Genomic DNA, 13,217 nt, shown 5'->3' with positions numbered 1-13,217 from the left:
CCAGACGCTGATTCCCAGCGCATTCCGTTCCCGAGGCTTTACAGAAGCCCTACATTCCAAGTTGCCTTAAAAGCATTTTCTTTTGAATGACTTTACTAGGCTAGGATTTCACCTGCCTGCACACGCAGAAGCAGCACAAACCACCAAAACCACCAGACCAAACCCACGCCAGACGCAACGAAGCAGCCAGGAGCTGCCAGCTGAGACCCCCACCGGGTCTCCCCCACAGAGCTCGGGCTGCCTGACGGGCGGAGAGCCTTGGACAACCCCGGCCATTTGCGGAAGCTTTGCACAGCGGGGACCGAGCTGCTGGAGCTCGCTGCTGCTGCGGGAGCCGGGCAGGACCCGCTGCCCCCCGCTGCCCGGGGCTCGGGGGGGCTCGGGGAGGCTTCAGGGGGCAGCGAGGAGCGGCCCCGGGCCCGGCCCGGCCACTTCCGGCCGCGGGAGGGGGAGGGGCCGCGGCGAGCGCAGCGGGCCCCCCACGTGACGAGCCGCAGCACCCCGCGCCTCCCGTATCCCTCCGCCCGCCTCGGGCTCTCCCCCCGCGGGGCGGCGGCGGCGGCGAGGCGGAGAGGGAGGGGAGGGGGGCGGGGGAGCGGCGCGGCGCGGCCGGGGCTGGGCGCGGGCGTGCGGGCGGCGACGCGGCGGCGGGGCGGAGGGACTACTTTTCCCGGGCGGCGGCGGCGGAGGGGGCGGGGGCGGAGGCGGGGCGGGGCGGCGGCGCGGCCCCTCTCGGAAGCTGCAGCCATGATGGGAGCCTAGCGCTGCTGGGCGCTGCTGGGCGCGGGGGATGAGCCAGGCCGCGCCGCCGGCCCGCACGCCCTGAGGAGTCGCCGCCGCCGCCCCGCCGAGCGCCCGCCCGCCCGCCCGGCCCCACCGCGCGGCTCCGGGCCCCCCGCCGCCGCCGCTGCCGCCGCCGCCGCCGCCGCCCCGGGCGGGGAGCGGAGCGGGGCGGAGCGGGGCCGGGCCGGGGGGGCGCCCCGCGCCGCTGTCACCATTGCTGGGGCCCGGAGCGCCGGAGAGCTGCTCTCTCCGCCTCCGCCGCGCTCGCCTCAAAGACGGCGGCGGCGGCGGCGGCTCCCTCAGGGACTCGGCCCGGCCCCGAAGCCTCCCTGCTCGGCCGCCGCCGCCGCTCCCGCCCCGGCAGGAGGAGGAGGAGAAGGAGGAGGAGAAGGAGGGGGGGGGGGCAGCCGCCGCCGCTGCTGCCGGGAGCCGCCGCCGCCGCCGCCGCGGGGGGAGGCGGGCCCAGCCGGGGCTGAGCCGCAGGCCCCGCGCCCGGGGCTGCCCGGCGGCCGCCGGCCCTCCGCCGCCGCCAGGCCCCGCGCCCCGCCGCCGCCGCTCGGCCTCTGCGCGCTGTCCCGGAGCGGCCCCCGGCTGCCAGACATGACCGCCATCATCAAAGAGATCGTCAGCAGGAACAAAAGGCGCTACCAGGAGGATGGCTTCGACCTGGACCTGACCTGTATCCTCCCGGCGAGCAGCGAGCGGTGCGCGGCGAGCTATTGCATCAGACCCGCGCCGCGGTTACCTAACGCCCTCCCCGCCGCGCCTCGGCCGCCTTTTGTCGGCGCCGGGCGGCCCCACCGGAGCTGCGGCCCGCCGGGGCACGGCGCCGCTTCTCGCCGGGCGGTGGGGGGCCCTGGGCCCTGGGATCCGCTCGGGTCGCTGCCGGCCGTGTGGCAGGAGGGGCGAAGGCCGGGTGCTGCGCCCTCGGCCAGGCGGATCTCAGTCTCAGTCAGATGCAGCAGAGGTCTCAATTGCAAGGAATGGGCTTAAATTAAAGTTAAAAAAGACAAAAAAAAAACCTTACTTTCCTACCGTGACACGTAAACGGTGCTTTGGCGTGACCTCGGCTGCAGTAAGCACCAGGATGTGTTTTAAACGAGAACGCACCGAGTTGTTGAAGAGGATTGCGAGGAGTGTGATTTTGGAACATGTTCCTAGCGTGCAGTTATAACTAACGAATCAGGCTGTGGGGAAGCCTTGCGAGTGTATTGCCTCGGTGGCCTTTGGAGCAGATGTGCAGTAGCAACAGCAGGCAGATGTTGAGCTCCAGATACCACGCAGAGTTAATGGCGTGTAGGGGCTGTGCTGTGGCTGTAGCAGTCTTCATGGTGTAGACAGTTCATTATTGTGTTTGAGAGGTTTTGATGTAAGAATAAGAACTGTGCTTGAAAGTTAGAGCCATCCTGGGAAAAATGATAGTAGGATGCAGACCTGGACTTAGAGTTTGATTTTTGCATGGCCGTGTGTGGAGCTGGGATTTAGGCCCAGCAGCCCTCGTGGATCCCTTCTAGCCCTTCCTGATTCTGACAAGCACTCTAGAAAGAGAGCTTGCTGCTCGACAGCAAGGTCAGGGTGAAAATTACTGTTTTTCAGAACTCACAGCAGATGCTACAAATACAGCCCGGTTCCTGGGCAGGATCCACACCAGTTACTGCAGTCACTAGCACAGAGCTCAAGCTGTTATGTTGATGCTTGGCCTAACGTGTTGGTGGCTTCAAAAGGGCCTGAAAGGTTCTTGACTTCAGCAGGCTACTGCCAAGCTTTTAGTTAGGAAGCGCCCTCTCTGCTACATGATTCTTTCATTCTATTTGTGGCGTTGATAAAACGTAGTTTTAGACTTGCCTTTGCAATGTTTGTGCTTGGTCATTTTTTTGCCCTAATTGTAGGCCAGCTGACACAGGCCAGAGCAGCACATGGTGCTGACTTAAAGACAGAAAATCTGAGTGAGATTTCTGATTCTCTGAGTAATGCGTTCGCTGGGAACTTGTGGACTATGGAAAGAGTTCAGTGGTGGCAAAAGGGCCAGCTTTTGGCTTCATCATTGTAGAATTCGGTGTTGCAGGTATCTTTGTCCAGATATACCATTAGTTGGCATAGTTTTTTGATGCAAACAGACCCTTTTAACTAGTAATCTGCTCTTGGCAAGAAAATTGTTGAATTTTGAACCTGGATTTTCTTACTCAGGGTTGCTAAGGATATGCCAAATGGAGTTATTAGCTTTTTTTTTTTTAATCGTCTCACTATATTCTTAGATTTTGGATTAGAGGTAGGCCACTGAAGACTCGATTTGGGCTAGTTTTTTCCAAAAGCAGCAACTGGCTGCAATTCTGTAATGGAATTAGTGGAAAAAGCTTTTTTTTTTTTTTTTTTTTAACCGTTGCGAAGACATTTTTGGAAGGAGCTTACACTCTTTTTGTAGCTGCACATTTGAACGGATAACTAATGAACGAAGACTGCTGTGCCTACAGTATAATGACTTCACTTGAAGGCTGACGTTGCTGCAGAAGTGAAAGTTTAATTTTTTTTTAATCACTATGCAGGTTTTCTTGGACATGCTTTTTTTTTTTTTTTTTTTGCAGGGTTTTGATGGAATTGTTGCTCATCATATCTGGCACTTGGAAAATAACCTGCTTATTTCTTATGTCCATAGACAGAGGACTAGACCGGGAGTCAGTTCTCTGAGGGTGTGATGTCCAGTGAAGGAAATGAGTACCCCTGAAACTCAAATGAGGTATTTGGGAAGGCGTGTGGTGCGTGATAGGAGGACTGGGATTTCGGATCTCAAAGGAACTTCTCATCCTGTGGCGGAGCACAAAATTTTGAGACTGAAACAAGCGACCATCTGCACTTCTGCTGCTGCTGAACTCTGCTTCCCTGCGTTGCCATATCTGTGAGAGCATCCTGTGCGTACTGCTTCTTTTCGGGGCAGCTGTTTCTGTCAAGCTAAAAGATGTAAGAGAGGTGTGAGGCCTAGTGATTTGGGCATTTAGCTGGGCTGAGGGAAACCGCAGCATGGATTCCTCTTGCAAACAGTAGTTTGGTGGTAATGGTGCTTCCAGGATGGCCAGCAACTGGGCATTGCTACCTAGGCTGGGCAGGTGCGGAATGAAGCCCTCCGGTGAACCTGCTAGGACAGGAGCTTGAATCCAGCTGAAGTGTGATCTGCAGACTGCATGCGGAGGTCTGTCTCGCCTCGTGTGCCTATCCTTGAGGTGGGGTTCACCTCTTGGTATCCCAGGTGGATGAAGGATTTGTGTCTGTGTATTTCAGTCACGGCTGATTCTCCAAGGCACCATGGGGAACACCCAAGCCCCACAACACGGCGTGAGTTAGGTGCTGGAGTGCTAATGTACCTTTCATGGATCTGGGCTGGAATGTCTGGCTTTTTTTCTTACAGGCTGCATTACATCCTTTTAAAATGAGCACAGATGGATGTACATTGTATGTTGTACATGGGACTCGTGGTTTGGTTAAGAATGATTCATGTGTTGGTAAAGTAGGGTTTTAAGAAAGGGAAATAATGACTTCTCAAAATCAGTAGATTTGCATATACTAGATGAAAATAGTCCTATATGCTAATTGTGAAATGTGTCTTTAAAAACATATTGACATTACTTTTCATCTGATCAAATACCCTTGTCCATGAACAGTCTTTTTCTGTATATTTTGTGAAAAAATATTTTTGAAATTGGAAGAGGAAAAGGTCCTAACACTGGAGCCGCTAAATCGTCTTCTTAATACTTCATTTCAGACACTGTATTCCTGATTTATTTGGGCTTCTGTCTCCCTTCTGTAATACTGGATAGCTTTTGTTGCAAATGAGTGAGAAGGAAAGTTTGGATTGATAGATTTCCTCGAAGATGGATGCAATTTTTTTACGAAGAGAAGACCATTACATTGTCCGAGGCACTGTAATCTTTGGGATTTCTGAAATCGTGCAGCTCAGTTGTCGAGCGTTTTTCTGCAAAGAGTTGTGTGCAAGTCCTACACGTTACGTTGCTTGCACGTGTCTTAGGTCTGTGCATAACTGAGTTTAGCAAGTGGCTTAACCATGTGAGACCAAAGTGAAAAATCAGTGCAACTGCTTTGTGCATTATAGCATTGTTTGAGCTGCCCTTGTATTTCCAGGCCTTCTGTTATGCGTGAGCATGGCAGACTAGGCTTAGCATGGGACGGAGCATGCCTGTCCTGTGCTTAATTGCAGCATGTGTTTCTCATGACCTACATATTGTATAAACTGCTGTAATATTCAGTGAAGATCAGCTGTTGGATGCAGTTCATTTCCAAGTCTTGCCTGTGTTTGTCTCATGTACTGGAAGGCAGAGAATGGTAAAATTGTGAGTGGAAGCTGCTTAGAATATAATACAGCCTCATGCTATTTGTGGTCCTAAAGCGTTTTGCATTGTTAATAAAAAAAAAAATAAAATTATGTGACTCGAGTAAAAAAGGCTCAGCTTCCAAGAAAAAAAAATGAACTAATGGCATAAGGTACATCCTGAGTTTAAAAATAGAACTGGAAATTCCATTTGTTTAAAATACTTGCTTTCATTCAAAAACTCAAGTTTGTTAGGTATTTGTAATGAGTTTGTCTTGCCAGCAAGCACAGTAAGGGCTGGTAAGGGATTAGAAGACTAGAAATGAAGTGGCGAAGGGTTTTGCTGGTGGAAGAGTATTTCTTTGTTCATGAGTAAACCAGGTTACTTAGCTGTGTTAAGCACCTGCCAGATTCATTTTGCGCATGGAGCCTGGATGATTTTGAGTGTTGGACAAGATGAGTGCTGATTTTGCTTTCTTCTTTGAATTTATCGTAAAAGTTTGTTTAAATAGCCGCTTCCTCAGAGTTAGATTCAGTTACCTGCTTGCTGTAGGATGTGTTTGATGCTGGGAAAATCAGTCTTTACATACTTCCAGGGGTCAAGATTTTGAGTTGTCCAGAGAAAGTAAGGTGTCGATTGGTGCAAGTTCATGCATTTTCTCTTCTGAGGCTAAAGATGTGCCTGTTGGTCTATCCGTTAGTTTTCCTTGCAACCAAGAAAACCTTTGACATCCTGTTGTACTACGTGCATACTTGTGGATAGTGTTGTTTGACAGCTGAAGCCTACACACAGAAAAACCCCTTCCACAGAGCGCTCGGTTGTGCAATCCTTGCTGCATCAGTGCAAAGAAGCCTCAACCCCTTTCTGCCCAGCTTTTCTGGTGCAGTTAAAGGTGCTTGACAAGTTAAAAGCTCGTCTCTTTGCACTTACTTAAATGGAGCGCAGGCTTCCTAATGAAGTACTTGATCTTGCATCATCAAAATTTTTTAATCAATGCACAGCGTTGCTGGGGACTGTTTGCACAAGCTAAACATGAAGTTAAAAAATAACCGCTTGTGTACACTTTTAAGTCAACAAAAGCTGCAAACTAATTCCCTGCTTCATGTAGTTCTGCGGTTTAAGTGATGGCTAAATGTTGCTTTTCAAGTTAAAGAGAGAAATGAGTGCAGATAACGTGAGCACCTTGTAAAAATTTCTCAAACTGACCTTTAAAGGAAGAACAAAAAAAAAAACAACAAACACAACTGAGGCTATTTTTCATTGAAATCTGTTTGTAAGCTTAGTTAAATGTGTAATATTCAGAACAGCCGAGGCGCGTAACTTCCACTGACTTCATGAAATGCTTACGGTGTGTTCAGGGAAAGAATACAGCCTTGAGTGTGGCTGATACTGGCACGGTCTGATGTGTGCTGGAAGATCAGGTGGCTCTGGATGGCTGCTAGGCTGGTGATCGCTTGCTGCATCTTTTGTAAGACACCTTATTTTGACTACCAAAAGGTTTCAAAGTACAGCAAATGCTGTAGAGGACGCTAGTATTTACTAAACGATGTGTTACTACGCTGCACAGAGAAGTACTGAATTTTCTATTTTTTTTTTTTTCCCAAAGAGGTGATTGTATCTTTTGTTTTCCTCCTTACAGGATAATTTGGACACCTAAGACCTCTTTGTTGTTATGGAAGCAGTTGGTATCACTCATTCAGTAATAATCTTACCACAATAATGTGTTTTAATAACACATTGTTGAAAACCCCTGTGCTAAAAAAGAGTAAGACTGCATTGAAACTAGACTTTGGAATGCAATAAGTATGAAATCAATTTTTTTTTTTGTTTTCTGTCTACCAAGTTGCTTTTGCCAGTTGTGAATTTCTGAATGTTTTCTTAAATTACATATTTAAATGAACTAATATTTTAGCCATATTGATGCCACATAAGCTTACAAATTATATGTATGATACTGTAGCCTAGAGTGTTCCATTACAACATGTTTAAACAAGAAAATTGTTCTTGTATAACGATTTAAGGGACAATAGTTGTGTTCTAAGAAACTAGAGGGGAAAAAAAAGGAGGGTAGAGACAATTGAGCTGTCAAATCCCTTTACAGTCCTAAGTTACTGTCATTAGTCATAACTAACCTAATTTTAAAGCCCACCTCCTTTCTAGCTCAAGTAATCTGGAGCTCAAAGGTATATGTGGTTTGTATTTGCTGTGGATATTGATCTTGATTTGCTGCTGAATGGCTTTTCAAGGGGATAAACTAGCTGTGGTGTTGAGCAGTGAACAGAGATTGCTGGATATGTCTGGTGTCTCGTCACAAATCCTAGCGTAGTCACGGGTCCCTGTGCTTTGGTACTTCTCCGGTGGTTTGGGGCCTTACAGCTGCACAAGTGATTCCCGTGAGTTACTGGCATGGGTACTTCTTGACTATAAGGAGGGAATTTATCTTAAAATGTGGGAATGTATGTACAAAGCCCCATGGAGCATGAGCTCTTCTGAAATGTGGATGTTTTGTGGGTAGCTGACTGTGCATTGTGCTCAGAGGTTGCTCTGAGTTGTATCTTCATCCAGACTGATATTTCAGATGCAAACAAATCCTTGTTCCAGTTCCAAATTCACGCTAGCATCCCCTTTGCTCCTGTAGTCATCTGCCTCATTTACCATCTTGTGTACAGAGCCATGAAAAAAAGAGCTTTGGAGAAGGGAAGTACAATAATCATGCAATTAGGCCCTGTATCATACTGCATAAATCTAGGTTATCTTAATAACGATTTTTAGGAAACAGAGCTAAAGTAGGGGGCTCTGTGATTCAAATGGTAATTGGCTGTGCAGCTAAAAAATTAAACTCAACTGCTGTACATTTGGGATGATGACTATTGCAAAAGCTGGCATTGTTCCCTTTAAAGATGAAGTCCCGGCTTCACAGCCCCAATGTGCAGCAGCGCATAAAAACTGCGTAATATCCAGTTCTTTGCAGTGAAGTGCTTAAGAAATGTCTTATAAACTTCATTCTGCCTTTGTAGGGATGTAATATAATAGGTTTGAATTGCTTGGTTAATTTTTTTAGAGGCCTGTGCTTCATTATTTGCTTTGCATGGATATATACGGGGTGAGAATTGAAGCAGTTGGGTGTTTTCTCTTCTTTGGTTTCTTGTGTGAATGGGTGTTACTTCTCCAAGACATTTTACGTGCTAACATTAAGAGGAGGAAAACACTGGATCTTGTTAGAACTAAATATTATCTACTTAGGGCTGGTTGATTGAGAAATGGTTTATTAGGCTGGCCTTATGCCTGGTTTTGCTGCTTATCTTTGTATTCCTTTGTAACCGCCCCCTGAAATTAAGTCTTCTAATGCTGAAAAATTCATATAAATCCTATTTTTTGTAGCTTAAGTTTCATAAAGCTTTTTAGTGCGATGTTTGTCCGCCAGCCTGATAGCTATTTTAAATTCCCTTGTCTCTGAAAGTTTTGGATGTCCTTTCAGACTTGCGAGAAGTTGAGTCTGAGCCATTTTTCACTTCCTGTCAGTAAATATCAACGTAGTGACTCTCTGTGCTGAGTTCTTATACTGAATAAAATTCTTGTACTCTTCCGTGGGTGTTTGAGGTTAAGATCCGCTGAAGTACACAGCGGTGCTTCTTCAGAGGAGCTCCTGCGGAGGGTGGTGGCATTCTGCGAGTGCCACCGGGGAGGTCCCACGCTCTGTTGTCAAAGAGCTCGTCCTGATTTAGGTTCATAGGCAAAAACAGGTGCATTTGTCACGTTGGAAATCTCAAACTGAGGCACGAAAGTAGAGCTGTTTCCAAAAAAAAAAAAGCTCTACATGGCTTTTTCCAAAGCATGAGCAGAAGCAGGAGACCTTCCCAACTGCGCCCCTACACAATTTCCACCTCCGGCACTGGGGACGTCTCCTGTCAGGGCAGTAGAACTGGAGCTGGCATTGAGTAAGGAGTTAAGGCCCTATCCATGGTTTCTCAGCTGAAGGCTTCTTTCTTGCAAATGTAACGTGAACATTACTGTGTCCTGTTGCATCGTTTCTTACAGTGCTGCTTGCTGTTGGCTTTTTTGTAAGGGGAAGGCTAGCTGCTCCGGTCTGGTAATATCATCGGCTCTGTTAGAGGGTTTTGCAGCCCTTCACGGCAAACTTATCTCCTTTACTCTCTGTGTGACTGTCATCATCTGTGGTTCTGTACCATGTTGAAATGGAAGTTTAATGTGTCTGTGCTTGGTCTTTGTTAGAACAAGTTCTTTGCAGTGTAAACATCATACTTCTACATGCTTCTCTTGTTAACTGTTTTTGTATTTACGCTGGGAAGTTTATGAGGTTGAGATGGGTGGGGGAAGTGCCTGGTTATTATGTAGATCCTGTGTTTTTTCAGTCTTCTCGACCCTCTTAATTGTTCAGGAAAGCTACCATGTGGCTGAGAGCTCCAGGACGCTGTCTCATACACCTTACAAAGCTAAAAGGAGAGATGCTTACTGTGGGAGTAATTTCCAAAGTGCAGTGTCATGAGTGTACATGGGTCAAAAAGCCTGCTGTGGGATGGAGGTTAGGATGTAGCTGATTCCTGAGGCAACCTGGCAATCCCATCTACAAGTATCTTCTGATTTACTCCCTCCCACTATGGGAATTTGGATATGAAGGAGTCACTTTTTTTTTTTTTCCTTTCGTGTGTAGTTTGCTGCATTTAAATTACAAGCAGGGGGATTAAAAAGAAACAAAGGGTTGCACTTGAAATCTTGAGCATTAATGGGTTAAATGCATTTTTTCTAAATCATAAAATGTTTCTCTCAGCCACATCTGATTTGGTCTCTTTTCTTGTTCTTTAAGGCACAGACGGTAGAGTTGGCAAGTACAGCTGGCTAGCTACAAGGAATCCTCCTTTGCTCTGAAGAACTTTCTTCCTGTTCATTTCCTCGATACTTCCTGATTACCCAGACTTGTAGAAAACAGTAAACTTATTTTGTATTTCATGCTGGCTAATGGAAACGCAGCCTACTTAGGGGGGGAAAAAAAAGTATGTATATATATACAAGCTAAATGGCATATATACTGGGAAACTTTTAGATTTGGTTGGGCATATTTTCCTATGTCTGTCTTTTTTTTTTTTTTTTTATTGGTAGGGATGCTGTCAAGAAAATAGCACTAATAAGGGTTTGGCCATTTGTCAGGACACTTAAATCTGTTTGAGGATGGAGTGTGGACACTTCTTGCAACACTCCCTCTGTAGCTTCAGGCTGTCAAGCTGTTGAACAGCTAGAACAGTTTTTTTTTTTTTTTCTTCCTTTGTTTCTATGTGGACTTGTTTAAGCTGGAGTGAAAAGGGTTGAGGTCAGCGTGCTAACCTTGCAGAGCTGGTAGGGACAGATGTTCCGCTGGACCGCATTGTGTTGTTACTGAAGTGCAAGTTCCTGAAAACTGCAAATGAATGAGGCAACAAAGCAACTTTGGGGGACTTGGAAGTATCCTTGTGCCTCCACTTAGCAGTTTTGCTGCTGATGGGATGTAGCTGCTGACAGCTTGGCTGTTGCCTGGGAGAGTAGGGGATGGCTTGCAGCACACGGGGCTGGTGCTGAGGGAGGAAGCTGAAGGTTGCTGTAGTGGAGCAAAACTGGGGTGCAAATGTAGAGTGGGTCAGCGTCAGTACGTGCTCTGCTTGCCTGAACTGGAAGTGAAAATTTTCATTCCTGACAGGTTGCGGAGCTTTTTTCAGGCCTGCAATTCATTCAGCAATTTAAATCTGTTCTTTGGTAAATGAAATTTGTACTTGGAAAGTGGAAAATGTGAAGGTCACCAAAAATGGCCATCTGTCCTTACATATGGAGGTTCAGGTTTTGCAGTAAGAAGTTTTTAGTTCCAAAGCAAGATTTGAACAGTGCCCGTTGTTCACAGCTTCAGCAACATTCGGCTTGTTTTACATTGCCTTTTTAACAAAAGATGAAGTCTAATGACTGATGGATCCTCCTGCAGCCTTTGATTGCAAAGGGCTAATAGTTTTTTTGTTGTTTTTTTTTTTTTTTGTAAATTCTATGTAGAATTCTATGTATAGAATTCTATTCTATATGTAAATTCTGCACTGTGTGCTCTAGCATGCTTATAAAATAGGAAGATTAAGTCATTTTCTGTCTGTTTTTGTCTTAGAGCTGCCTTCATGAGCAGAGCAAGGACAAGGGTTTAAATGCTTACTTTGTTTGAAAAAAGAATTCATAAAATTGCTTAGAAATGCTAGTGAATAAATTTCTAGATACTGAGAACATTAGTCATTAAAGGAAAGGCTATGGCTCTGTATTTGTGCAACTTTTTTTTTTTTTGTGGCTGTGTAAGAACTGGTAAATATTTCAGTATGCTTTTTTTGGCCTGCTTCCATTATTAGGAAAAAAAATGAATTTGTGAGAAAATTAAGTTATCTTAGCAGAGCAACACAAGTCATTTGCTTATATATGTATAAAAACGAAATTTTCAGTGTATACTGCATATTCTTTAATTTGATCATCACATAATGTGAATATATAGACAGCTATTTTTGAAAATGATTATAACTGCTGATTTGCATAACGATACAGGATTTTTCTCATAGCAACTGGAAAGGCTGTCATCTTTAGCATGTGGGAACAATTTCAGGAGTTAAGGACCAGTATTTTGTTAAATCTGCTAACAGCATTAGAACAAACGCTGTGGCCCTGTTGTAGCTCTGTTGCTTTTGAAGCAGCATATAGATCAATTACTTTGGTTTGTCTTAAGTGTTGAGAAAGCATCGCTTTTTCTTTGTGGCATTTGATATCTTAGCAAACTATTAGGTGCTTCCGTTTTTACATTTCCTTGGGTAAAGCTGAAGTTTTGCAGTTAGTAAGAAGTATGAACTTAGTAGGGGACAGCATTTTGGGTAGACCTGTGCGGTGTCAAGAGTTGGACTTGATGATCCTTAAGGGTCCCTTCCAACTCAGGATATTCTATGATTCTATTTTATTGTTTTGCTGATGTGTATTGTGCGTCATTACATGCGGTCTGTCTCATGTATTTTTTTATGATGATCACTAGTTAAAATCCCAACCTACAGGATTGCAAGGTTGCAAAAGGAATGAGTGCTTTACAATGTATTGAAACTATTTTTGGGGATCTCTTAGGAAAGAGCTACTTTGGCAAAATGTGGCAGGGATTTTTTTTTGTGTGTGTGTATAGTAAGCCTGTTTCAAATTCGTGATAGTTCTTGTTAGGTTAACTTTGTTTTTGCAGGCTAGCTGGAAGCATTATAGAGCTGTGTCAAAAACTGACTGAGGTCTCCATTCGTCTCTTTTAAAATGAGGCTGGAGTTGATAATGAACTTGTTGCATGTGTTCAATCATCAGTTCTCCCAGGTTTCTAAAATTATCAGTATCATTACTGATTTCACGATGACTCAGAATTCTTGCTTTGAATGTAAGCCCAGCTTCCAAGCTCCCTTGCAAGAAATCTCATTTGGTAGCGAGTGTTTTAATTTTGGCTTTGGAGATCAGTGTTAAAATCTCTTGGGTGTGCAAAGCGGTGACCCTGAACCTTTCAGCATGATAACAATAGAAGAACTGGCCGAAGATGACGCTCTGTGGTGCTCCCGTTGTATGTTTGGCTGATGGACAGTAAATCGCAGGCTGTGTCTGGGGAGGAGCACAGCATCAGGAGAAAGTGAGCTGGTACAGATGCAGTAAGGATCATCCCCTTCTCCGTGCAGATTTTGCAGGAGAGGAAAGAGCGGAACAACCTAGTTTATAAGGCAGTTTTTTAATTAAGTGATGAAGCTGCTATTTCTGCTCGTAGACTTAGATCATCTATGTAGACAGTAACAGCGCTTCCGCTCTGTTCTTACATCACCAAGCAAACCTCATTCTTTGGCTGTGTGAACCAGCAAAAGGTTTTCGGAGCAGTGCCCTTCTTCAGCATGCTTGTAAGCGAGGCGCACGTTCAGAAGACGTGAAAGGATCTTCCCCAATGGCAGAAAAGCCTTTGTGAGGTATCACTTGCTTCTGCTCAGCGTGGATGAACCCTGCAGGCTGTCAGGCGCACCATGGAAGCGTGGCGTTGGCTTGCTGCGGCCGCTGTCCTTAACGCCAGATCTGCTGCAGACAGCAGAGTGAGTCAGCAGTGGC

At 46.1% G+C, this 13,217-nt stretch overlaps 1 protein-coding gene across 1 annotated transcript in view; it reads left to right on the top strand.

Annotated features, from left to right (window-relative positions):
* The first annotated feature begins 839 nt into the window (after positions 1 to 839).
* PTEN (phosphatase and tensin homolog) overlaps positions 840 to 13,217 on the top strand; it is a 49,093-nt gene continuing 36,715 nt past the window's right edge. Inside the window, exon 1 of the mRNA XM_027460418.3 lies at positions 840 to 1,462. Within this exon, the coding sequence (XP_027316219.1) occupies positions 1,384 to 1,462 (79 nt within the window). The 5' untranslated portion in view covers positions 840 to 1,383. The remainder of the gene's footprint in view (positions 1,463 to 13,217) is intronic.

Source organism: Anas platyrhynchos, chromosome 6, assembly GCF_047663525.1.
Source record: "Anas platyrhynchos isolate ZD024472 breed Pekin duck chromosome 6, IASCAAS_PekinDuck_T2T, whole genome shotgun sequence".
NCBI lineage: Eukaryota > Metazoa > Chordata > Aves > Anseriformes > Anatidae > Anas > Anas platyrhynchos.
The sequence above is the reverse complement of the archived record's forward strand: the minus strand, read 5'-3'. Positions and strand labels throughout refer to the sequence as shown.